The following is a 27,417-nucleotide window of genomic DNA, read 5'->3' on the forward strand; positions in this document are numbered from 1 at the left end:
TAAAATCCTTCTTACAAAGAAAACTCCATGCCAGGTGGCTTCACTAGTGCAGGTACCTCATATTTAAGGAAGAAATCACACAAATTATATGAAAATTCTGAAAAATTCTGAAAAACTGAGGAAGATGGGACAGCTTCTTCAATATGGAAAGCATTCTTACTCTGATTCCCAAGCCTGACAAATACTTAAAAGGAAATTACAGATCAGCATCTCTAATCAACACAGACACAAAAGTTCTTTAAAAAAATCTAAGACAAGAAAAATCAGCAGGAGATCAAAGAGAAGAATGGCAGCAATTCTAAGAACAGAAAAGCAACCACTTTCTGGAAGGTAGGATGTGTGGAAGAGTGATTCCGAGGTAATATATAAGGGAAGATAGACCGCAGGGGGAGGAGTAGGCCCCTGGCAAGTGGTAAAGCAGTGGGGCACAAAATCAAAACTTTTAGTGCTTCACTGAGCGATATGGCTCCATAAGCTAAGCAGGGGGTAGAGCCCTCGTGGGGACAGTGTGGTCTCACAACCCGAGGGGTCCCCAAAAGACCAGGGGTATCTGAGTGTGGCAGAGCTCCCATGTATTGGAAGGGGAAGCTGGCTACAGAGATGGAGCCAAGGAGTGAGCTCTCAGCTCTGGTTTACCTTAAACCATGATCTGAGACAGAGTTGGGCCACTATTCTTCGAGCAGGGACCCTACAAGTGGCAGATCCAGGGAGACCCCCACCTTCCTCCTAGAGGAGGAGCAGCATGGGAACATGCAGCAGGAATCTGCTGGGTTTGGAGACTTCAAATGGGGCCGTGCACCAGAGATAGAAACACTCAGTAACAGGCCGGGTGAGCTTGGAGCATGAGAATACAATACACGGTGGGAAACAGGAGTGACTGACTGCTTTTCTCTAAGGACGCACTGAAGAGGGGGATGCCCAAGCTCTCGGCTCCTCCAGGTCAGAGACTGGAGGCCACCATCTTTATTCTCCTCCTCCAAAGCTGTATGGAAAGCATTCAGGGAACAAAAGCTATTGAGAGCAAACCCGAGCAGATTGCTTAGCCTGGCCCGGGCCAAGGATGGTGAAATTCTGCCTCAGGCCAAGACATTTGGTAATCACTGCAATAGGTGCCTCCCCCAGAAGATCAGCAAGAACATCCAGCTAAGACCAATTTTACCGATCAATAAGGACTGCAAAACACCAATGCTAGAGAAATGCAGCAAAATAGAATTCATGGATTTTTACCCATGATTCTTTAGTCTTTCAAAGTTAAATTTTTAAAATGTTCATTATTTTTTCTTTTTCTGTTTTTTTTTTAAATATTTCCTCTTTCCCATTTTAACCTATTTTATCTTATCAATACCTTTTAAAAAATCTTTTTCAATTTACATTTTTATAGTCATATTCTAACCCTTCATTGTATTTAGCCTTATTTTTTGAATACATATAAGTTTTTCTTTCTTTAAAATTTTGAGATACAGTTTCTTCTAACAGATCAAAATATACCCTAAATCTGGCATATGGCTTTGTTCTAGTCTCCAGCCTGATGACATTCGCTCCCTCTTTTTTAATTCTTTTTCAACCAACTTATTATCTTATTAATTCCTTTTTTTTTGAACTCAAATCTTTTTATTTATGAAAGTGATAATTTTCTCTCTATGTGTGAGTTGAGTTGATCCAGAGGTAGAAAACCAGAGATTTAAATTTCAACTGAAATAAGAGTCTTGTTCCCTCATACTTGGGGGGATTAATCATTCAACAATCCTCTCAGTTTAGGCATGGTGTTAGAAAAGACTAGCTTCAGCTACAAGTTATAAAAATGCTCAAATAACAGCAGCTTCAAATGTATTGCTCTCAGATATAAATGAACCCTAGAGATAAACATTTCAGAGCTTGTCTGGTAACTCTGTAATTATTAGACCCAGAATCCTTGTATTTTATTGTTCTACCATTTACAACATCAGGCTGTGGTTTGAGATGATTTCCTAGGTGCCATGAAGTCCACATATCAGCAGCAGGATGGAGAAGAATCTGTGAAAGTTCTATGCCTCAACTTTCAGGAACATTTTCAATTTCTTTTAAAAAATCTTTTTAAATTTTCATCTTTACAGTCATATTCCATCCCGTCATTGAATTTACCCTTGTTTGTATATATAAAAAAGTTTTTCTTTCTTTAAATTTTTGGGAGGCTGTTTCTTCTAAGAAACCAAAATACACTGCAAAATAAGTGTGTGACTCTGTTCTATTCACCAGTCTAATATATATATATATATATATATATATATATATATATATATATAATTTTTTTTTCTTGTTTCTTCTCCCACTGGTTTTGGGTCTTTTCTGATTTGGTTACTGTATATTTTTCTGGGGGTCATTGCTACCCTTTAGCATTTTGTCCTTTCATTCATCTATTCTTCTCTGGACAAAATGATAAGGTGGAAAACTCACCTCAAAAAAAAAAAAAGAAAAGAAAAAAGAGAAAAAAAGAACAAGAAGCAGTAATGACTGCTGGGGACCTAATCAATACCAACATTAGTTAGATATCAGAGCTAGAGTTCAGAAGGATGATTATAGAGATGCTAGTAGTTTTGAAAAAAGCACAGAAGATACCAGAGAATCTCTTTCTGAAGAAATAAACTCCCTTTCTGAATAAATAAAAGAACTAAAATCTAACCAAGTTGAAATAAAAAAAGCTATTAATAAGGTGACATAAAAAAAATGGAGTCTCTTACTGTTAGGATAAATGAGGCAGAAGAGAGAATTAGTGATATAGAAGACCAAATGATGGAGAATAAAGAAGCTGAGAAAAGGAGAGATAACTACTGGACCATGAAAAGAGAATTTGAGAGATAAGTAATATCATAAGATGAAACAATATTAGAATCACTGGGATCCCAGAAGAATAAGAAAGAGAAAGAGGGGCAGAAGGTAGATTGGAGCATATTAGAGCAGAGAAATCCCCTAATATGGGGAAGGGAACAAGCATCAAAATCCAGGAGACACAGAGACCCCCCCTTCTCAAAATCAATAAAAATTGGTCAACACCCTGTCATCTAATAGTAAAACTACAAGTCTCAGTGACAAAGAGAGAACCCTGAAAGCAGCTTAGGACAAAAGATCTATAACCTACAAAGGTACAAATATTAGATTGGCAGAAGACCTATCCACAGAGACCTCACAGGCCAGAAAGGACTGGCATGATATAGTCAGAACACTAAATGAGAAAAATACACAGCCAAGGATACTATATCCAGATAGACTGTCATTGAAAATAGAAGTAGAGATAAAAATCTTCCAGGACAAACAAAAACTAAAAGAACTTGAAAACAATAAACCAGGAAAGAGAAGCCTAAAAGTAACAGACCAGAAAAGAACAGAGACAAAATACAGTAACAGTCACCGTACAGGCAATATGATGGCACTAAATACATACCTTCCAGTAGTTATGCTGAATGTAAATGGGCTAAATGACCCAATCAAGAGACACAGGGTATCAGGATGGATAGAAAAAACAAGGCCCATAGATATTATGCCTGCAAGAAACTCATTTTAGATCCAAAGACACCTCCAGATTTAAAGCGAGCAGGTAGAAAACAATTTACAATACTAATGGACATCAAAAAGGAGCAGGGGTAGCAAGCTTTATCTCAGAAAAATTAGATTATAAGCCAAGGGCTATAATAAGAGATAAGGAAGGACACTATATCATACTTAAAATGTTTGTCTAACAAGAAGATCTAACAATTTTAAATATCTATGCCTCTAACAGGGGAACAGTGAACTATAAGGACCATTTAATAACAAAATCAAAGAAACATATCAACGATAATATAAGAATAGTAGGGGAATTTAACACCTCCCTTCATTGAAATGGACAGATCATCAAAACAAAAGATCAACAAGGAAATAAAGGCTTTAAATGACACACTGGACCAGATGAACCTCACAGATATATTCAGAACATTCCATCCCAAAGCAACAGAATACACATTATTCTCTAGTGCCCATGGAACATTCTCCAGAATAGATCACATCCTGAGTCACAAATAAGCTCTCAGCCAGTACCAAAAATTGGGATCACTGTGATACATTTTCAGACCACAGTGCTTTGAAAATTGAACTCAATCACAAGAGGAAAGTTGGAAAGAACTCAAATATATGGAGGCTAAAGAGCATCCTACTAAAGAATGAATGGGTCAATGGGGAAATTAAAGAAGAATTAAAGAATTCATGGAAACAAATGAAAAAGAAAGCACAATTGTTCAAAATCTTTGGGATGCAGCAAAGGCTGTCCTGAGAAAAAAGTATATAGCAATACAAGCCTTTCTCATGAAACAAGAAAGATCTCAAATATACAACCTAACCCTACCACTAAAGGAGCTGGAGAAAGAACAGCAAAGAAAGCCTAAACCCAGCAGGAGAAGAGAAATAATAAAGATCAGAGCAGAAATCAATGAAATAGAGACCAAAAGAACAGTAGAGGAGATCAACAAAACCAGGATATGGCTCTTAGAAAGAATTAATAAGATTGATAAACCCCTGGTCAGACTTATCCAAAAGAAAGGGGAAAGGACCCAAATTAATAAAATCATGAAAGAAAGAGGAGAAATCACAACCAACACTGAAGTAATAGAAACGATTATAAGAACATATTATGAGCAACTTTGATATGCCAGCAAAGTTGATAATCTGGAAGAAATGGATGCATTCCTAGAGACATATAAACTACCAAAACTGAGCCAGGAAGAAATAGAAAGCCTGAACAGAACCATCACCTGTAAGGAGATTGAAGCAGTCATCAAAAATCTCCCAAGAAACAAGAGCCCAGGGCCAGATGGCTTCCCAGGGGAATTCTATAAAACATTTAAAGAAGAATTAATACTTATTCTCCTGAAACTGTTCCAAAAATAGAAATGGAAGGAAAACTTACAAACTCTTTTATGAGGCCAACATTACCTTGATTCCCAAACCAGACAAAGCCCCATAAAAAAGGAGAATTATAGACCAATATCCTTCATGAATATGGATGTAAAAATTCTCATCAAAACACTAGCCAATAGGATCCAACAGTACATGAAAAGGATTATTTACCATGACCTAGTGGGATTTATTCCTGGGCTGCAAGGTTGTTTCAACATCCACAAACCAATAAATGTCACACAATACATTACTAAAAGAAAGAACAAGAACCATAGGATACTCTCAATAGATGCTAAAAAAGCATTTGACAAAGTACAGCATCCTTTCTTGATCAAAACTCTTCACAGTGTAGGGATAGAGGGAACATCCTTCAATATGGTAAAAGCCATCTATGAAAGCCCCACAGTTAACATCATTCTCAAGGGGAAGTACAGAGAGCTTTTCCCCTAAGGTCAGGAACATGGCAGGGATGTCCACTATCACCATTGGTATTCAACATAGTACTAGGAGTCCTAGCCTCAGCAATCAGAGAACAAAAAGAAATAAAAGGTATCCGAATCAGCAAAGAAGAAGTCAAACTCTCACTCTTTGCAGGTGGTATGATATCTCATGTGGAAAACTCAGAAGACACCACTCCAAAACTGCTAGAACTCATCCAGGAATTCAGGAAAGTGTCAGGATATAAAATCAATGCACAGACATCAGTTGCATTTCTATAAACCAACAGCAAGGCAGAAGAAAGAGAAATTAAGGAATTGGTCCCATTTACAACTGCACCCAAAACCATAAGATACCTAAGAATAAACCTAAACAAATAGGCAAAGAATCTGTACTCAGAAAACTATAGCACACTCATGAAAGAAATTGAGGAAGACACAAAGAAATGGAAAAAGGTCCCATGCTCATGCATTGGAAGAACAAATATTATGAAAATGTCTATGCTACCTAGAGCAATCTACACATTTAATTCAATCTCTATCAAAATACCATCAACTTTTTTCAGAGAAATGGAACAAATAATCCTAAAATTTATAAGGAACCAGAAAAGACCACAATTATCCAGAGGAATGTTGAAAAAGAAAACCAAAGTTGGTAACATCACAATTCCAGACTTCAAGCTCTATTACAAAGCTGTAATCATTAAGAAAGTATGGTACTGGCACAAAAACAGACACATAGATCAATGGAACAGAATTGAGAGCCCAGAAATGGACCCTCAACTCTATGGTCAACTAATCTTCAACAAAGCAGGAAAGAACGTCTAATAAAAAAAAAAGACAGTTTCTTCAACAAATGGGGTTGGGAAAATTGTACAGCCACATGCAGAAGAATGAAACTGGACCATTTCCTTATACTACACACAAAAATTGACTCCAAATGGATGAATGACCTTAATGTGAGACAGGAATGCACCAAAATCCTTGAGGAGAACACAGGCCGCAACTTCTTTGACTTCAGTCACTGTAGCTTCTTCCTAGGAACATCACCAAAGGCAAGGAAAGCAAGGGCAAAAATGAACTCTTGGGACATATTTAAGATCAAAAGCTTTTGCACAGCAAAGGAAACAGTCAGCAAAACCAAAAGACAACTAACACAATGGGAGAAGATAGTTGCAAATGACCTATCAGATAAAGGGCTAGTATCCAAAATCTACAAAGAACTTATCAAACTCAACACCCAAAGAGCAAATAATCCAGTCAAGAAATGGGCAGAAGACATGAACAGAAATTTCTGCAAAGAATACATCCAAGTGGCCAACAGATACATGAAAATGTGCTCAACATTACTTGGCCTCAGGGAAATACAACTCAAAACCACAGTGAGATCTCACCTCACACCAGTCAGAATGGCTAAAATGAACAAGTCAGTAAATGACAGATGTTGGTGAGGATGCAGAGAAAGGGGAACCCTCTTACACTGTTGGGAATGTAAGCTGGTGCAGCCGCTCTGGAAAACAGTATGGAAGTTCCTCAAAAAGTTGAAAATAGGGTTACCTATGAGCCCACAATTGCACTACAGGGTATTAATCTTAAAGATACAAATGTAGTGATCTGAAGGGGCACATGTATCTGAATGTTTATAGAGCAATGTCCACAATAGCCAAACTATGGAAAGAACGTAGGTGTCCATCAACAGATGAAAGGATAAAGAAGAGGATATATATATATACACACACAGATATATATCTGTGTGTGTATATATGCGTACACACACACACATATATATATATACACACACAGATACACACACACAAAGGAATAGTATGCAGCCATCTAAAAAATGAAATATTGCCATTTGCAATGACATGGATAGAACTAGATGGCATTATGCTAAACAAAATAAGTCAGTGAGAGAAAGACAATTATCATATGATCTCTCTGATATGAGAAATTTGAGAGGCAGGGTGAGAAGTTGTGGGGAAAGGTGAGAAGTTGTGGGGAAAAGGGAGGGAAAATTAAACAAGATGGGATCAGGGAGGAAGACAAACCATAAGAGACTTTTAATCTCAGGAAACAAACTTAGGGTTGCTGGAGGGAGGAGGAGGAATAAGGTGTCTGGGTATGGACATTGGGGAGGGTATGTGTTATGGTGGGTGCTGATAATTATGTAAGGTGATGATTCAGATACCTGTACCCCTGAAACAAATAATACATTATATGTTAATAAAAAAGATTTAAAAATCTAATGCATAAATTAGAAAATTCTAAAACAAATTTGTAGCAAACTGAATCCAACCATATATGAAACAGATAGTACATCATGAGAAGTAAAACAAAGTAAGAAAAAAGGATATAAAATACATTCATATTGGAAAAGAAAAATGAAAATGGTCTCTAATATTAGACAACATGATTGCCTGCAGAAAATTCAAAAAAGTCCCCCAAAGTTACTAGACCTAATACATATATTTAATAAGTTCTCAGGATACAAGAGCAATATTTAAAAAGTAAATTTTATTTCTATTTTTTTGTACAAACTCATAAGAAAGAACTGGTAATTGAAATGAAAATATACCATTAAAAATGTTACCAAAACCCATGAGACACTTAGGTGTGAACATAATGAAAATTGTGCAAAATTTGTAAGTTAAAATTGATAAAACACTGACAAACAAAATAAAAGAAGTCTTAAATGGGGAAATTTAGTGTGGTTATGGGTTAAAAGATTTAGTACTTTAAGATGTTAGTTCTCTCTAAACTGACTTATAGATTCAATATAATTTCATTAAAATTCTAGCAGGACTTTTTGGTAGATATTGGCTGATTCTAAATTTTACATGGAAAAGCAAAGAAACTAGAATAAACAAGATAATTTTGAAAGCAACCAAGCTGGAGAATGTATGCTGCCAGATTTTAAGACAGTGTGAAGCTACAGAAATCCTGACGGTAAAGGGATATACAGATTACTGGAACAGAATAGGGAGTCCGGGAATACACCCACGCAGAGATGGTTAATTGATTTTCTACAACAGTCCAAACACAACCCAATGGGGAGAGGATAGTCTTTTCAAGAAATGATGCTGGAATCACTAGGAATCTACATATAAAAAATGAACCTTGATCCATACCTCAAATCATATACAAAAATTAACTTGCAGGGGATGATGGACTTGAACACAATACCTAAAATTATAGAACTTCTAGAAGAAAAAAATAAAAGAAAATCTTTGTGATATTAAGGTAGGGAAAGATTTCTAGATAGGATACAAAAAACACTATCTATGAAAGAAAAATGGATATATTTGACCTCACCAAAATTCATAACATTCGCTCGTCTGAAGTTAGTGTTAAAAGAATGAAAAGACAAGCCACAGACCACAAAGAAATATTTACAAATCATGTATATATAAAGGACTTGTACGTCAAACATTTAAAGAACTCTCAATGCTCCAGAAAACAACAACTTGAAAGATACATGAAGAGCAAATATGCACATGAAAAAATAAAAATTAGGGGCACCTGGGTGGCTCAGTGGGTTAAGCCTCTGCCTTTGGCTCAGGTTATGATCTCAGGGTCCTGGGATCCAGCAGGGAGCCTGCTCACCCCCCCCCCCCCCCCGCCTGCCTCACTGCCTACTTGTGATCTCTCTCTCCGTCAAATAAATAAATAAAATCTTAAAAAAAAAAAAAGAAATCAATTTTAGGTACACACAAAAACAGGTGCATGAATGTCCGTAATGACTTTATTCTTAGTTGTACCAAACTGGAAACAAACCCATACATCTTCCAGCTGGTGAGTGAACTGACTGGCTGCTGCTGCATCATGGCAGGCTATGAAGCATTAGAAAAGAAGGAACTATGGACACAGATAGCAACACAGACATATCTTCAAGCATTATGCTAATTGGAAGAAACCAGTCTCAAAAACCACACACTGTGTCTCTCCAATCATGTGACATGAAGGTAACATTATAGGCACAGAAAACAGATCAGTAATTGCCAGGGCTTCAGAAATGGGAGGGAGGACATGATAGCAAAGGGAATTTGAGGGGGATGAAATAAATCTTTTCTAAGTTAACGGTGGTGGTGGTTACACAAAGCTGGTCAGAACTCATACAGCTGTGCACTGATAATGTTCAGTTTCACTCTACGAAAATTATAAGTTAAGAATAAATGAGAAGAATTTATTAGCTGAGCATGTGCCCTACTGATAGGTTTGGGAAAGGTGGTCAGTGTCCTGGTCAGTAATTAATGAAACTCAACTTCTGTTTAGACCTCAGAGATGTCCTTTCCTATAATTATGCTGACTGGAAAAGAAAACAAAGCAAGACACTAGAATCGGGAAGGGCTATTTTTAAACACAGGGTAAGTCTTTCAGTTTCTGACCTTCAGTCTCTAAACCTTTTCATTCGAATACTTTAGAGTAGTTTCAGAACACCAGTGTTTAGGAAGCATTTCTTCAGGGCCACCATCTGGTAAACTGTTACTGAACACCTTCATGAGCCAGATGTTGACCTTAAAAAGACCAACTTGACTTGTTTTTGTTTGTTTGTTTGTTTGTTTTTGCTCTTCATGTTCTTCTTCTTATTGGTCTAAACCTTGAGTGGAAGGCTAAGGACATTACATGTGTTATCTTCACAACTATGAACTATTACTCTTTATGAAGTGTTACAATCCCCATTTTATCTACGAGGACACTGAGGCAGAGAGAGGATCACTAATAAAGTTACACGGCTGTCAGGCGGAGAGACAAGGATTTCCACCCTGCTGTATCTGACTCTAAAGGCTCAGAACTGTGCTTCTCTGTGTTGATAGCTTCAAATTATTTTACATAGCTTAAATGTTTTTACAAGACATTCATTTAGTTAAGTAATTAATTCAAGATTTATTGAATGCCTACAATTGTTTTCAAAGATGTTTTCTCTTTGTATTTTCACAAGAATATGAAATGAGATTAAGCCTAAACAGAAAATGGGCCTTTGTTCCTCTTGCTGTAGGCGGGAAGGGGCTGGTGAGTTGAGGTTCAGTGCTTTAGACTTATTTCTGAAGAGGTGCCCAACACATACTTCTCATTGAAACGAGCAGTCTGCTTTATTCAGAGGTCATTGGGTGTCTGCCTGTGGCTGTGCTAAGGGTCAAGGCATCTACTGGTTGGGTAATTCTTTGCTGTTTTCTGGGAATCTTCCTGAGTCTCAACAGCACACATTCAGCAAGGGAGGGAAGGTTTTCTCTTAACAGGTGTTTCGTCCTGGCTCAGACTTCTCTCCAGTGGCTTATGACCCAGTGGGCTGAAGGCCAAGGTGAATACTTAATATTAATGAACTGAATGTCTGTGCATCCCCAAATTCATATGTGAAAGTCCTAAACCCCAACAGGTTAGCATTTGGTGTTGGGGTTTTGGGGGAGTTCATTAGGGTTAGATGAGATCATAAGGACGGGGACCGATGATGGGATTAATATCCTTCTAAGAAGAGAAAGAGGGACTAGAGTCTCTGTTTCCCATATGGGGACACGGTGGGAAGGTGGCCATCTGTGTGCCAGGGAGAAGAGCCTCAACAGGAACCAAATCTGTAGCATCTTAATCTTGGACTTCCTAGCCTCCACATCTGTGAGAACCAAATGTCTGTTGTTAGGGTATTTGGCTATAGGAGCCCAAGCAGACTGATGGTTTATCTTCCCCATATCCTGGAAGGGCAGGCTTTTGCTTGGACAGATCCGAGTGACCCATGGGGTCGACAGAAGGGTAGACAATCGTGGGAAGAAAAATTGTAGACCTAAGGGGCCTTAAGCTACATAAACAATGAAGTGTATAGGAAAGTCCTCCTCTGGCAGCCAGCACTGTGACTTAGTTACCAGTTCTCTGACAGATGGATAGAACTTGTCGAGCCTTTACTATTACTAAGCACTTTATATGTGTGGTCTTACTCTCCCAACAACTGAAAAAAGCATGACTGTTGTTGACATCATCATCGTTGTCATCATCATCATCATCATTATCATTGGTCCCAGGTTATAGATAAGAAAACTGATGGCCAGAGAGGTAAGTTACTTGCCCAAGATCATGAGGTTGGCAAGTATTAGAAAGGGCATTGCAATCAGGCTTGAGTCAAGATTTTGAGTCCTTAACCACTAAACCAGAGCATATAAGATCTGTACCTTAGAATATAAAATCAGACCTAGGCACACCCCCCTAGACCACAAAAGACAGAAAAGGTAACTGGCATATTCTGAAGACCTGCCACCCTTCAGGAACATCCTAAGTACTTTGTAGGTACGAGCTCACTTAATCCTCAGCACGATCTTTGGAGGTAGGCCTATTAGCATCATTATTTCCATTTTGTAGATGAGAAAACTGAGGCCGAAGGACAGGTTTACCAGATAGAATGTAGGATGCCAGTTAAATTTCAATTGCAGATAGAACAATGAAGTTTTTTTAGAACAAGCATGCCCTAAATACTGTATGCATATTTGTTGTTTATTTGCAATTAATTTAACGGGATACTCTGTAATTGCTGAATCTGATAGCTGTACAGAGTGGGTCTCAGAACCAGAGTGCAGTAAATGCTGGGACAGGAGGCCAATAGGGATTCAGAGTCTGTGTGCCATCTTACTGCAAAACCCCATGGCCTCTTAGTTAAAGGGTAGAACCAAGGGGAGCTCACGTGTCATGGAATCAACTCTAGGCAGTGACAGGCATCTAGCTGATGGTGGAAGCAAGCTTTCTAGAAGTAGGCTAGAGAGAGGCAGACCGCTTTGCCAGCAGCTGACTTGGCAAAACCAGCTGTTATTTGGGGAAGCAGGGGAGAGTAGCGGGTTAGAGCCGGGACTCTGCAGTAAGATAGGCTTCTTTCCTAGTCTGGCTGCCTTTGCGCAAGCTGCAAAGCTCCTCAAAATTCTTCAGGTCCTCCACTGGGCTCTCAGGTATGATTATTTTTCCTCATCTGCTTTTGTATCTCTTTCTTATATTAATCTGTAAGCCCCTTGGGGGTAGGCACTGGGCTTATCAGATATGTGATTATGAGCTGCATACAATCGGTGCTCCATAAATGCTTGTTTTTTTTTTTTTTTTAGGAGTTGGCCAACACTGGAAGGAACTTTGAGAAAAAGATAGCAGGGATGTGGGGGCACAGAGACTCATTTTATGTCCTAGATTGAATGGTTTAAGTTTAAAATCTATGAAACAAATTGTTTGGTTTTTAAGTAAAACTTCTAAGGCAAAAGTGGGAGTTTTAGTCCTGCTTCTCACATCATTTTCTATCACCTCAGGCCCCCATTAAGTAGAAAGACGGAAAAATTGACGTTCTCAGCAACCGTGCCCGAAAGGATATTACAGAATTTGCTATCAGGGCACATTTCTGACACATTGTGAGGCTCAAGTAGCTGATAAAAAGATTTCAGGTCATTATCCCATTTCCCTTTAGTTACTGCTACCCTGGTGGTCTCCCGCATTGTGACTTTGCTCACGCAGGAGGCTTACCCATTATAAGCTGTCAGCAAATCATCAGCTGTTCTGTTTCTTTAAAGGAAGATAATCAACATCCCCAGCAGCAAGGGGCCAAAGACCTCCCTGTTACTTTATCTCCCAATGAACTCTAGAAGTGCCTACTTCATGCTAGGACCGTTGTTGAAAAGCTTGGCTCACAGTGATAGGCAGAGACCATGTCCTGGTATTCCACTTATAGCTCTGGCTGAAATTGTCTCCCTGGGAAGCTGATGTGAATTAGGTTCCTCAGGTAAACTCAGCTTTATTTCTCAGTCAAAACCAAAAGGAACATGACTACAAGACCAATTTCAAGCCCATAGAAGTCTGTTATTTGCAACCTGAGCAGCAACCGGCAAAAAATGTACAAAAGGAAAGAAAGAGATGTGGAAACATAAGTAATATATTATAAAAAAAAAGTGGGCGGACAAGGGGAGATGGAGAGGAGAAGGGAATTGAGGGAAATTGGAAGGGGAGGTGAACCGTGAGAGACTATGGACTCTGAAAAACAATCTGAGGGTTTTGAAGGGGCGGGGGGGGGGGGTGGAGGTTGGGGGAACCAGGTGGTGGGTATTAGGGAGGGCACGGATTGCATGGAGCACTGGGTGTGGTGCAAAAATAATGAATACTGTTACGCTGAAAAGAAATAAAAAATTTTTAAAAATGGGCAGAATTTGATGACATCGACCTCAAAAAGAAGAATCTAGACCATTTCCCTTTGAAATAATCAGATTGTTTTGGCGGCAATCCCGGTTCTGTATAACCCCTTTGCCCACATTCTTTTTCCATTACTTTGAGTTGTTTGCACAGATCAGTTAATGTTCATGGTGAAATCAAGAGAACTGGCATGTCCAAATTAAAAAAAAAAATCAATTTCCCCTCACGTAGGCTATTAGTTGTTCAAATGTGATCATTTCAATGTTAAAAAATATGTTTGTGTGCTAATTAGCAAAGACTGCTTTCTGCTGATCTGATAAAGCAGTATGAGTTCTAATGAGGGAGAAACAAGTTAAATCTGGGTAGAAAGACCTTTCATATGTCAGGATGACATATTTTTTTTCACCCAAGTGAGGATCCATGCCTTATTCTTAATTTTAGAAGACGATGAGCAATTTTTTCTCATTGTGCTTTTTGGGTGTTTTCTAATTTTGTTTTTGTGTGTGGGGGGATTGATCAGAGTTATTTTCTAATTGGAATGAGGCATTATTAAAACAATTTTTAAAGTAGCCCAGAGGTATCAAGTATGAATGTATTTGTTGATGCACTGGAAAGGAATTGGATACCACAATGGCCTTGGGAAGAAGGCCATTCCAAAGCTTGTACTTCCTCAAAAAGATGTATGGACACACGTCAGCAGCTCCAAAATGGCCTTATCCTTCCGGAAATGTAAAGTGATAGGCAAGATCTCACTTGTCATCACTACAAAATGTGAAAGGTGAAATATACAGCTAAGTAGAGCCTTTATCTCCTTCCTGAGCTAAAGGAAGGAAGCCTTTGGAGACATTTAGTATGTTTGGAAGATGAAGATAAAGGGACATGTCCTTTTGCTCTAACAAGAGGACAGCAGAAAGACTGTCCAGTCCCTGCTTTCCACATACTTTGTTTCTCTGGCCTCCAGACCTAGCAGAAGGAAATGTTTGACCCTTCAAGGAATCGTGCACACTGGATCGCAGACAGGAGCCTTGCCCCATTCGTGCATAGCACATTGAGATGTCATGAGCCCACTGAAGGTTTTGAATCCTATTTGTCTTCTCATGATTTAGGAGTTACCCATATTTAAGAAGGACTCAAAGAGAAAATGTCACTTTATTTGGCTTTCACTGCCAAAGGTTTGTTTTGACTGTTATTCCCTTATTCATTTATTGCTAAAACTTTTTTTTTTTTTTTAAAGATTTTATTTATTTATTTGACAGACAGAGATCACAAGTAGGCAGAGAGGCAGGCAGAGAAATGGAGAAACAGGCTCCCCACCAAGCAGGAGCCCGATGTGGGACTTGATCCCAGGACTCCGGGATCATGACCTGAGCCAAAGGCAGAGGCCTTAACCCACTGAGCTACCCAGGGCACCCACTGCTAAAACATTATTAAAGTGCTTTCTTGGTGTTACTCTGTCAAGTATTTTTTATCTACATGAATGCTTTAAAATCTAGGCTATGGTCTTGTAAAGTAGGACTTTGGACCCCCATCTGACCCTCATCTAAGGAAGCTGAGGCATGGCAGGTAGTAACTTGCCCAATGTTGGGACTAGAGTCAAGCCTAAATATGGGAACAGGACTAGCTCCTTCCTCTCTCTGAGCTGTGGTCTGTTACCCCTGACGTTGCATGCACTGACTTTTGTTGCTATATCTTGGACAAAGCCTTTTCTTTTCTACAGGCTTCTGATCATTAACAGCATTGTGTTAGTTCTCATGGGTTAAAAAGAGAAAAGCAAATCTAAAAGTTTTTGAATTATATCAGCATGTCTACAAGAACTGGTTGTAATTGTGACCACATTTGGTGCTAAAAAAGTTTTTGAAATATGGAAGGGTGAGTTAATCTCTTGAATCCATTGTAACAAACTCAGAATCACACAGTGTCCACATGCTGGGGTGAAACTGAGGACAGAGAGGTCAATAGAGAGAAGGTCAGGATTTCGTGAACCCAAACCTTGACCTTTCCAGTGCAAGGAGCATAACCCGGTCATTGACTGGGACGGGTAAAGGGACTTGCCAATCAAACGAGAAGTTAGAAACACATTTGGAAGATTTCCCATTTCTTTCTTTTTCTCTTTCTTCCTTTCTTTTTTTCGATTTAACTTATTTATCCATTTGAGAGAGAGAGAGAGAGAGAGTGCACACAAGCAGGGGGGTTGCAGAGGGAGAGAAACTCAAGCAGACTCCATGCTGAGTGCATAGCCTGACATGGGGCTCGAGCTTATGACCTTGAGATCCTGTCCTGAGCTGAAATCGAATGTCAGATGCACAACTGAATGAATCACCCAGGGGATGCATCTTTTTTCTTCTATAAGCTCTGCTCTGGCAGTGGGACAGAGTAGAAAGACAGCAGACTTTGGTGACAGGCATCCCTGAACTTGAACTTGCTTTATTATTTATCAAGCCAAAAGAAATTGGTAAGAGATAATCTTTAAATATCTGATCCCTCATAGGCAAAATGGAGATAAACATGTCTAGCTCAAAGATTTGTTTTAAGAATTGAATCAGATAGGGGCGCCTGGGTGGCTTCAGTGGGTTAAGCCACTGCCTTCAGCTCGGGTCATGATCTCGGGGTCCTGGGATCGAGTCCCACTTCGGGCTCTCTGCTCAGCGGCGAGCCTGCTTCCTCCTCTCTCTCTCTCTGCCTGCCTCTCTGCCTACTTGTGATCTCTCTCTGTCAAATAAATGAATAAAATCTTAAAAAAAAAAAGAATTGAATCAGATAATATAAGCCAAGTATCTATTTGGTACTGCGTGTTAGCAATGTTGAATAAATGGAAGCTATTATTTATTTAATCATTAGTTCAAAAAACACACAACAGCAGGTTTCAACATTGTATGTACAAGAAAGTTTTGACTGTTTAGAAGCCATTTGAAAAAAAAAAATAAGATCAGGGAAATAAGCCAAACAATTTAGGATTTCCTATGTGTGACTGAAAGAAGTCACTGTTTTTTCTGTCTTTATGTCTGTCTAAATTTTACGGGCTGTGGGCCCTTTGCCTGTATTATTTTAATTAAAAAAAAAAGCAAAAGAGAACTAATCTCTCCCCTTAATTGGATTCTTTGAAAAACAAAACAGAACAACTTTTCTTTATTTATTTGAGAAAGACAGAGAGAGATTCTGGGGTAGGGGTGCAAAGGGAGAGAGAATCTTAAGCAGACTGAGTGAGCAGCCTGACACAGGGCTCGATCTCACCACCCTGAGCTGCAACTAAGTCAGATGCTCAACCTACCGATCCACCCGTGTGCCCTTCCCTTTAAGTGGATTCTTTTTTTTTTTTTTAAGGATTTTATTTATTTATTTGACAGAGAGAGAGAGAGAGATCACAAGTAGGCAGAGAGGCAGGCAGAGGGGGAGGGAGAAGCAGGCTCTCTGCTGAGCAGAGAGCCCGATGCGGGGCTCCATCCCAGGACCCCAGGACCATGACCTGAGCTGAAGGCAGAGGCTTTAACCCACTGAGCCACCCAGGTTCCCCTTTAAGTGGATTCTTAAGGATATGTTTCATTATATCTAGAAAATAGGAAACAAATGGACAATGCATGAATTAAAATGCTTGACTTCTTTACTCTCCAAGGGAAAAAAGTGATCTCACATAATTTGCATATCATAGCAAGGACTCAGCCACTATTCGAATGTTTAATCTTTAATCATGATAGAGGTTCAATTTTAGCTGACAAATGCTGGGCTCGACCATAGAAATCTAACTATATAACATCTTTGTCTTTCTTACAGTGGAACTAGTCATCATAGAATTTGGTATTCCATCCTAAAGACTAGAGTTTTAGTAGATTTAACGATTATCTGTGTTGCCAAACAGTAACTAAGGTCTTTGAGATGCTATAATAAAATTTCTTCTTAAAGAAAATTGTTTTCGGGGTTGTAGTATCCCAGCATTCTTACATCCTTTCTAGGGTCCCTTATCTTTTTTATAAAAATGGACATCCTTTCAATTGTCCCTTTTTCTGACTTGTAAGGACATTTTGTAAAGCGAGACCTCCAATTGGAGGAAAGCAGATTTGTTTATAAAAGCTGACAGAGCAAGAAAGACTTTTCTACATATAGACTGAAATGGAACTTTCTAGAAAAAGGTGCTGACACTCTCCTTTTATCGGACTTCCTTCCTTTCGATTTTCTGTGAAATGGGACATCGAGAAGCAAGTATCAAAGTCCAAGAAAAGCTCTATGCCACTTACCCATGCAGTCTGGGCCCCAGTGGCCTGGACAGCACTGAGGCTGGACATAGTCCTTTCTACAGATATGGCGGCATCCAGGAAGAGACAGCGAGTACTTCCTGATCTCAAAGATGTACCTTGGAGGGGAAGGAGAAGACATAAACCTGTTATCAGCACAATGCAGTTCACTCTGGGCAGTGGGATTAGCCCGGATTTTTACTTAGGTCTTTCTTTAGACTTGCCTATATTAAAACAAACAAACCTTTAAACAAAGATTGAATTCATTTTTTTATTTAGGGAGAACAAAACTTAATCATGATTTATCTTTAATTGTACAAAATGGATGAAAAAATCAGAACACAATGCAAATGAAGGTAGAATATCTACAGTGACATCAGAAGTGAGGTTAGTAGATCGGTAATAGTGTTAGGTTCTAGGCATATGCTAGAGGCGCACCTCACACTTGTTGCCACCAATGCAAGAAGGAAAAGATCATGAGTTCTGTGATGCATGGGATCCCTGGATTTAAAATGAACCAACTGCTTAGGTTTAACATTTTTTTTTTTTTTTCAGATACTGTAGATGTAGACTTGTGAGAGGCGGTGTAATATAATGGACAAGATTTGCCACCGTGTCCTCAAGGGAGATGTACTGATGAATTTCTTAAAACAGTTTGTATACCATCTGAGGTACTGATCTGGAGCAGCAATTCTGTGGAGGCTAAATACCATTGGGAATCTCCATATGGATGACTTATTCCAGGTTTTGGCTTTAGTATATCCAGAGACAATCCTCCAGAATATCATTTCTTTCAACTAGACTGGTAAGAATAGTGTGATGGTGAGTTCAAGGTTGTACTTCTTTTTTATTTTTTAATTTATTATTATTTTTCTTTATTTTAATTAATTAATTATTATTTTTTAAAAATCAAGGTTTTACTTCTAATCCAGTCCCTGAGCTACTGGCTTTATGGACAGTCAAGCTGAAGACAGAGGTGACAATTCCTCTGGAAGCTTGAGAATACAGGCAGGGACATCTCTTCACAAAGACGGGAAAAGGGGGAGCCAAGGGCACAACCAAACTTCCCCTTAAGAACCAACCTTTGGTGGGGGGGCACCTACGTGGCTCAGTGGGTTAAAGCCTCTGCCTTCGGCTCAGGTCATGATCTCAGGGTCCTGGGATCGAGCCCTGCATTGGGCTCTCTGCTCATCAGGGAGCCTGCTTCCCTTCCTCTCTCTCTGCCTGCCTCTCTGCCTACTTGTGATCTCTGTCTATCAAATAAATAAATAAAATCTTTAAAAAAGAAACAAAGAACCAACCTTGGATTTATTTCAACATAAATGAATGACAGATCCAAATCTTCAATTCTAAAACAGAGAGCAATAATCTTATCGTGTGTGTGTGTGTGTGTGTGTGTGTGTATGTGTGTGTGTGTGTTGGAAGGTGATGATAAGGTGGGAAGGATATAACCAAGTGTCCACTTTGCTATGAAAAAAGTAGCCAGTATAAGAAAGTCCTCAATGAAGTCACCACATAATTTGAACCTTGAATCCTACATCTTTCTATGTACTTTTTAAGAGAATCTGGTCAGAGATGTGTGCCCAGTTTGGTACCCAAATGGTCAACTGTCGCATATATTTGCTAATTCTAGGTCACTTCGTATTTGGAACCTTTTGTTAAAACTGATGACTTTGGTTTTAGAATATATCATGATCACATTAAGCAAACATGAATTTGAAATAGTGTTTAGTTTTTATTTTGTAAAAGTAAAAAATAATACTAATGAATTAAGAATGAACTGATTGAGAGATGTCTAACGTCTAAATTAGACTGAGTAATAAAACATTGTTTACATTTGAGTTGTATGATTGCTTCCATTAGCAAGAAAGTGAAAACGCTCGTCATCCTTTGTGAGGCTTAGCCTTGAATTATCAAAGTTTTGAATCATAAGAGGATTTCAGGAATGCACTGTTCCCATAAAATGCACAAAGCTGTAATTCCTTTGTCTTCCCTCTTCAGGTTCTAATCGGTTTCGGGATCCATAGCTAGTTGGTAAGAGGACTGTCAGACCCATGGCATTTTAGTTCATGCTCTGACTAGCACCCTCTCCAAACGAAACAAAACCCATATTTTCAAAATAAAGATGATCAAGATGAAGGGAGAATGTTTATATGCAAGGCAATATGGTTAATTTTTTGTTAAAATGTGAATCAATAATATATTTTTTAGGTTCAAGATTGTAAATTGTGAGTAGACTGAATGTAGTCTTAGAATAAGGGAAAATTATGGAAATGGTTTGTAGTTTTTGAGATGGGAAGTTTCAATCTGGATTAGCAATCCCTTAAATTTCAAGACCCGAGCACATTTATTTTCTTGTGAATACCTGCAATCTCGAACACCCACGGAGCCATTGGTAACCTTGGTGTAACCATCTGGGCATTGAATTCCCAAGTTCAGTGAGCAAGACTGGCACTCAGTTCTAATTGTAAGCAGAGATTTCTTATCACATCTTTTTGCCTGTGAAAACATAAAAAAATAAAAAAAAATCAAGTCCCATTGGCAGAGCCTTGGTTGGTCATTCTTCCCCATTGGCTTCAAGTCGGTGGAATGACAGGGATAGCAACAAGGGTGATTGGTAATGACCAACTAGTTACTTTCAACCTCATTTAGAAAGAGTGTTGGGATCAACAAGCAATGTCTGCCATGGCTGTGGGTAGGAAGGAGGCTGCTTGTACCTGTTGTCTACCCTTGATCTAAAGCAAGGTAACATCATTCATTCAGCAAAGCAAGGTAACATGATTGATTACACACACATGCCCAAATGAGAAACCTGAAATATATTCTAGAGTATAATTTTAAAGTGGTTATTTAGGGTCCATTCGTTGTAGATCAACAAACATGTCTCAAGAATATTCTTTCAGCACTGGTTCTCTGGAAATAGTCTAGCCTGGGCACTAAATGCCATGAAGCATATAATTTCTGCTCCAAAGATGTTTGCAATCTTTTGATTATAGTTCAGCTAGAATATGGGCTCCAGGAGGCAGTGATCCTTTTGAGTATACCCTAAGCACCTAGACCAGTGTCTGACACATAGTAGTGTTTAGTAAATATTTGTTGATTGAATGAATGAGTTGTAGGAAATTCAAAAGTCTCCCTAGAAACTGTTGCTTAGCAACATTAGGCAGTCGAGAATCAGAGGCTAAAATGAAGGACGCAGACCCACTTTGACCCTGTTTTCAGGATCCCTCATTGTCCATGAGGTCGATGCTGGTCCTCCCGAACAGATTTGGTCCCCTCTTTCCAGTCTCCCTCATTTTTCCGTCAAGTTTAAGAAGCCGCTTCATACAATGAAGAGAGACTCAGTCTGGGAGTTAAAAGACCTAAGCTTGGAATCAAGCACTGTATCTTGCTAACTGTACAGTCTTAAATGAATTCCCTAACCTTTGCCACTGCAATGGGGAGGTGTTGGTCACCACTCTCCAGGTTCCTGAGACCTTTAAATGAAATAACACATGCAAATTGCCTGGCCCAGGATCTGGAAGGTCATAGGCAGTAAATGCTAGTTCTTGTGATGCTTCTCCTTCCCCACCTGTTTTGTTTATTGCCTTTCCTTCAAGGCCCTGTGGAACAATGCCACTTCCACGAAACCATACACCCCTCTCTTCCTTTTCTCAACTTCTACTCTTCATGTGTTTGGCCACTGGAAAACCTATTGTTGTCTTTGCTTTCCATTTAAAAACCCCTAATGCAAGCTGGTGCAGCCACTCTGGAAAACAGCATGGAGGTTCCTCAGAATGTTGAAAATAGAACTGTCCTATGACCCAGCAATTGCACTATTGGGTATTTACCCTAAAGATACAAATGTAGTGATCCAAAGGGGCACATGCACCCGAATGTTTATAGCAGCAATGTCCACAATAGCCAAACTATGGAAAGAACCTAGATGTCCATCAACAGATGAATGGATCAAGAAGATGTGGTATATATACACAATGGAATACTATGCAGCCATCAAAAGAAATGAAATCTTGCCATTTGCGACAACATGGATGGAACTAGAGCGAATCATGCTTAGCGAAATAAGTCAAGCAGAGAAAGACAACTATCATATGATCTCCCTGATATGAGGAAGTGGTGATGCAACATGGAGGCTTAAGTGGGTAGGAGAAGAATAAATGAAACAAGATGGGATTGGGAGGGAGACAAACCATAAGTGACTCTTAATCTCACAAAACAAACTGAGGGTTGCTGGGGGGAGGGGGTTTGGGAGAAGAGGGTGGGATTATGGACATTGGGGAGGGTATGTGCTTTGGTGAGTGCTGTGAAGTGTGTAAACCTGGTGATTCACAGACCTGTACCCCTGGGGATAAAAATATATGTTTATAAAAAATAAAAAATTATAAAAAACCCCTTGTGGGAGGGGACCGTGTCTCTTCCTTCTTACTTACTCTTATCCCCAAACTCCTTCTTACTTAATTCTTGTCCCCAAACAGCACAAGCTCAGCACTAGGTAGGGATGGTGGGAACATTATAATTACTTCTGAGTTTACTGAAATGGATAAAGGCTGCACAAGAAGAAATCTTATTTTTACAGAGAAATTTACAGTTATACATACTTCCAAGGGCATCATCTTATTTGATCTTGACCATGCTGAAGATAAGGAGGGCAGGTTTCATCATGCCTATTCTAGGGGGGGAGAAAACCAAAGGAAGAGGAGGTTCAGTGACCCTGCCAAGGTCACACTGTAGGTTACTGGTTTTTGGATTCCCTGATTAGCTATTCCTCCTCCTTGCACGCTCTACAGAGGCATATAGAAAAAAAATTCTGTTTGTATGGGCAGCTTTCATTTGGTGATCTTTATGAACCAAAATATCTCTGGAATTTTCTTTCTGGAATAATAATAAAAGCCACCCTTAGCTAGAGTTTGAATCAACTCCCATTAATGGTTCATGGAACCTTCAGATTTTTAAAAGCAGGATTTTCTTTATATTAGGCTTTCCCATTTAGATAAGTGTATGGAAGGACATTACTTTTTCTTTTCTTGCTTAAAAGCCCAGATTTAAGAGTCTCTTTTCAAGAAATCTCTTGCTTCCAAGTTGTCCTGTTCAAATGAAATGGATCATTTTATCTCTCTTACAGTTTCCTCTGAAAAGTAAACTCAGCCTTAAACACCAGTGGAAGGACGCCTGGGTGGCTCAGTGGGTTAAGCCGCTGCCTTCAGCTCAGGTCATGATCTCGGAGTCCTGGGATCAAGTCCCGCATCGGGCTCCTTGCTCAGTGGGGAGCCTGCTTCTCTCTCTGCCTCTGCCTGCCGCTCTGCCTCCTTGTGTTCTTGCTCTCTCTCTCTGACAAATAAATAAATAAAATCTTTTAAAAAAAACCCCACACACCATTTGAGGCCTGATTTCCACACTAAAGCAGGCACTTGTTGAAGCTGCTGGTGGTGGCAATGAGGAGCATGATTATTCTGGCTGTGGAGCACCGTTGGGGGAGAAAGAGAAGTTTTGAGAGAGACTGTCTATTTTGCTCAAGCTGGAACATCTAGTCGGCTGTGGAGCATGGGGACTGGTCCTCAGAAATATTTGTTAAACGAACGAGGGCCACTGGTCCAGCTCGCCACACTCAAACCTCTGAGCTGAAACACTGGACAGTGACGCTATCTTCCAGTGTTACCGTGAAAAGCATCATCCGAGCACTGCCAACTGGCATCAAGTCGGCACCGATAAAAATTCGCCTGGTACACACGTAACGTCATGTTGAAGTTTTATGATGCATCGGGCAGAAATCATGCCTTGCACACTGCATCTTAGAAATCAACAGACTGCCTTGCTCATACCCCTGGTTTAGGCTGACCTTGCTGTACCTCTGATACCCGACATGCTCTATTAGCACATGTGAGCCTGCTCGAGACGCTGGCATGTCAGTGTCCTTCACGGGAGCTGCCGGCAAGACTGCCCTGGGTACTTCTAGGACAACTTGTGGAAAATAGAAGGGATGAGTTCCCGAGCCATTCTGGAATACTGCGTTTCTCAAGCAGACTTCACTCCACCTGGAATTCCCCAGAACACCTCTCTATTCATCTCTCTTCAACCACTGTTATCTCCTATATTCAAAACGACACAACGATAAGACTATTAAAACAAAGGAAAACAAACAAACAACTCCTCCCCCCAACCCCAGGATACCAACATCAGCAGTGGCAAGAGGAATGTTAGCATTAAATCAGAGCTTCTAGCAAGTGTGGTTTAAGAATAGAACCAATTGAATGAGCACGCCTTCAGAGCGATTGCGCACCACCATTAGGATCAGATTCCCCACTGGCTTTCACCTTATTGTATAAAGTCCAGAATGTACTCTTTACCCATGGCAACAGAGGGAAGCAAAAAACTTGGAACACACTAGGAACCTGAAAAATAACAAACTTACAAGTGTCATCTTACCTGGTGTGTAGTTTCAGGCGGGGAGCAGGAATTGTGTACAACAAATCCAAGAAGAAAAAGTATGAGATTTTGTAGCATGGTGAGAGCCTGTTTGCTCCTTCTGATGCCAGGCCCTTGTCAGAAGTACTCGGCTATTCTCTTGTAGTCTGATGAACTCCTAGTGAATTCTCTTTCATTTCAGTGTTTGCTTTTAAACTCTTTCCCCCCTTTTTCCTGAAATGAAGCCGATGATATGTGAGAACTGCCTCAAGACAGGAAAAGTGGCAAATCCAGGGGTCGTGATGAAATCGGTCACTCTCAACGCTATATATGTCTTGGTTGAATGACAGGATATCCTGAAGAGGCTGAGGCGGAGACACGTTCTGGAATTTTTGTGCCTTATGAAACTCCCAAGAACAAGCTCCTGCCTCCTTCTGCTCTGCCTATCCCAGTTCTGGTCCTGCCTCCTCCTGGACCCACAGTCCCGCCAACATGTATATGACCACACCATGGAAAACTGAAGTCCTGTGTCCCAGAATCCTAAGTCCCAAGCTTGCTGCCAGGCAGTATTTGTGGGAGTGAACCTAAGTGGGAATGATCCCACAGAGGGAATGTTGCAGAAACTCAGGGCCTTGACTTGTGAGAGAGTGGTGGCCTCACTTGGCATGGCTGGCAAGCTTTACTGCAAAAACATGTCTCTTTGCAGTTGCCAACAGTTGGGGTTTCAACTCATCCTTTCCCCTCTTCCATGTCATGTCTTGACAAATGACCGAGCCTGTAGGTCTCATCTTCCCTTTCAAGGCCCAGCTCAAATGTCACCTCTTACAGGAAGTCTTCCTGTCCTGCCCCTCAATACTGCCTTGGAAACTCTCCTGGCATTTTGCACATAATACTACAAAAGCCCAGTCCAGTCTGTCACAGCCCATGTGTCTGTATGGCTATATCGCATGCCCAGTTGTGAATTCCTTGAGGATGAGGACAAGCCTTCATACATGTATAGGCAAGCCTTTACATCTGAGAGCCTAGGGCAGAGACTTGCATTTGGAAAATAATAAAAACAAATAGTAACAGTCAACATTTGTTGAAAACTTACTATATGCTAGTCACTATGCTAGACTTCTCCATGGATTACCTTTTTTAATCCTCACAGTTCTTGGTGAAACAGGATTATTTCCCCTACTTTATAGATAAGTAAATGAAGTCAGAGAGGTTTGGCAACTTTTCTAAGGTCACACAGCTAGTAGGTGGGCATCCAGTTTTCAAACTGTGACCGTAGAGGCAGTACTGTTAACCACTACCCTCTATTGCCTAAAACAGTAACTATTTAATGCAAAAACAGGTGGGAGGTGGTGCTCCAGTTTCATTGACCTGATGGAAAAGTGTCAGGCTCAGAATCAGAAAGGGTATAGTCTGGGCTTATCAACAAGATAGGAGATGAGTCTCCTGACTTAACAGAGAGACTCATGTGTTATAGACACTAGTTTTGGTTGAATGCCTCTTCTCCCCCTGAAGTCTTTCTCTCTTTGAATTTTGGAAACAGTGTTACATTATGTGGGTCAGGAATCCAACAAACTTCCCAACTTCCTGTATAGACAGGCTCTTCAGAGTCTAACCCAGAGGTCTCGATGGAAGATGCCAAATGAAGAAGTTCTTATAATCCCTTGGTTCAGGGCGTTTCAGTCCTGGTTTAGGAACTTGGAGGAGTTTAGAAGAAATTCCCCAATGTCAGACCCTTGTCCAGAACAATGAAATCAGAACTTCTGGGTGTGGGGCTCAGAACAAATAGTTTTCAAATCTTCCTGGGTGGAGCTGCTTGCTTGGGACTATTGCTTGAGGAAAACTGAACAATTATTGATGAAGCCAATGAGATCTTGAGATTTATCTGTCCTATATAGAAGGGGTGTTGCCTTCATTTTCCTTTATACCAGGGAAAGAGGTTGGAAACTTCTTTCTGATTCTTTTCTCTCTGAAGGACATAAATAAATATCTGGGGCTTGGAATGGGCTAGGTCCCTGGGGAGATAATAAAATGAACCCATACTTGCATTTCCTAAAATGCCTATGCTACATTAATTAGTTGCATTAAAGAATACATATAACTTACCCAGTGTTGTTCAGAAATTGTCTGAATAGTTTTATTAATTAATTTTATTTCTGTTACGCTCATTTGATTGTTACAAACAGAGGTTCTTCAAGTTATTTCAAACCCCTACCACCACCTGTCCCTGCAACTAACAAGCAAAGTGCTCAGAATGGTGCCAACACATAGGGTGTTCCATTATGCTTAACCATTATTATTTTATTGTTAAAATATGCCAGTGTCATAGACAGTAGCTCCACAGATCTCCACCCTTCTCCCAGGGCAGTTCCGAACTGGGTCTGGACTTCCTCTGTCCTGAGTCACCCCAGTTCTGTTGAGCAGTGTGTTGTGTTCCCCCTTAGTGGCGAGTGTCTACTTTCTCAACTGCCCTCCATATTCCCTTTTTGGCAGATTGTTGTAATCTCAGTCTCTAACCATTGAGAATTGGTTTGAGACAAGGGTTTTTTAATCAGCAAACTTTTCTCTCTTCCAGTATCCCCTACCGTGCTGCTGTCACTTACTCTAGATGCAAAAGTTGCTTTCCTTCAAGCACCATCCTTCTGCATTCTCACAGCTTCCTGCTTGGTCCTCCTGGATTAGCACACGTGTCCTTTGTTCCTGTCATCTGTTCTCAGTGTGGTACCTCGAGAGGGGCTGGTTGCCTCTTGAGTGAGAAGATTCATGGCTGGATTGGAATCTGCAGTTTTCCCATATTGGGAAATGCAGAAGATGAGCTGAGACCCTTCCTGGGTGACAGTGTCCTCTGTGACCCCAGGATTCTAGGTTGTTAGAATCTTGTTAGCTCTTTTCTCTACATCATGCTTGCTACTGAGATTTCAGTCCTTGGTCACTTTGAGTAATAAAGCATTTCATGTCTGCATGCCAAGAAGGGGGTCATCACCTTCACCATCATCGTCTCTGTCATCACCATCCTCCTCCTCTGCATCATAAACCCAAGCACAGCTTTTATATGGGCCAGGTATTTTGAAAAATATTTAGCTCAATTTACTTAATCTTCCCATGAGTCTATGACATCCGTATTATCATTATCTTATCACCACCCCCACTTTACAGATGAGACTGAGGCAGAGAGAGGTTGAGTAACTTGTCTAAGTCACAAGGCTAGTAAGTGGCGGAACAGGGATTTGAACCTAGGTAGTATGGAGTCAGAGGCTGATGCTGAGGCATTCACGTGACATGATTTTGTTCTTGAATCTTGAGCAAGGTTC

General features: G+C 40.0%; 1 protein-coding gene across 3 annotated transcripts in view; it reads right to left on the reverse strand.

The window, feature by feature from the left end:
• The window catches only part of STAB2 (stabilin 2), a 165,472-nt gene extending 141,077 nt beyond the window's left edge, over nt 1-24,395 (reverse strand). For all 3 annotated transcript variants that reach the window (XR_014313870.1, XR_014313871.1, XM_082739101.1), the window contains exons 1-3: nt 24,131-24,395; nt 20,073-20,206; nt 17,711-17,826 (exon numbers count right to left, since the gene is read on the reverse strand). Coding sequence is in view for 1 of the 3 variants with exons in the window: in XM_082739101.1 (XP_082595227.1) it covers nt 17,711-17,826; nt 20,073-20,206; nt 24,131-24,208 (328 nt within the window). In the remaining 2 variants the exon portion in view is untranslated. The remainder of the gene's footprint in view (nt 1-17,710; nt 17,827-20,072; nt 20,207-24,130) is intronic.
• Between the last annotated feature and the right edge of the window lie 3,022 nt (nt 24,396-27,417).

The sequence above is a fragment of the Mustela nivalis genome, assembly GCF_964662115.1.
Source record: "Mustela nivalis genome assembly, chromosome: 7".
In the NCBI taxonomy this organism is placed as follows: Eukaryota; Metazoa; Chordata; class Mammalia; order Carnivora; family Mustelidae; genus Mustela; species Mustela nivalis.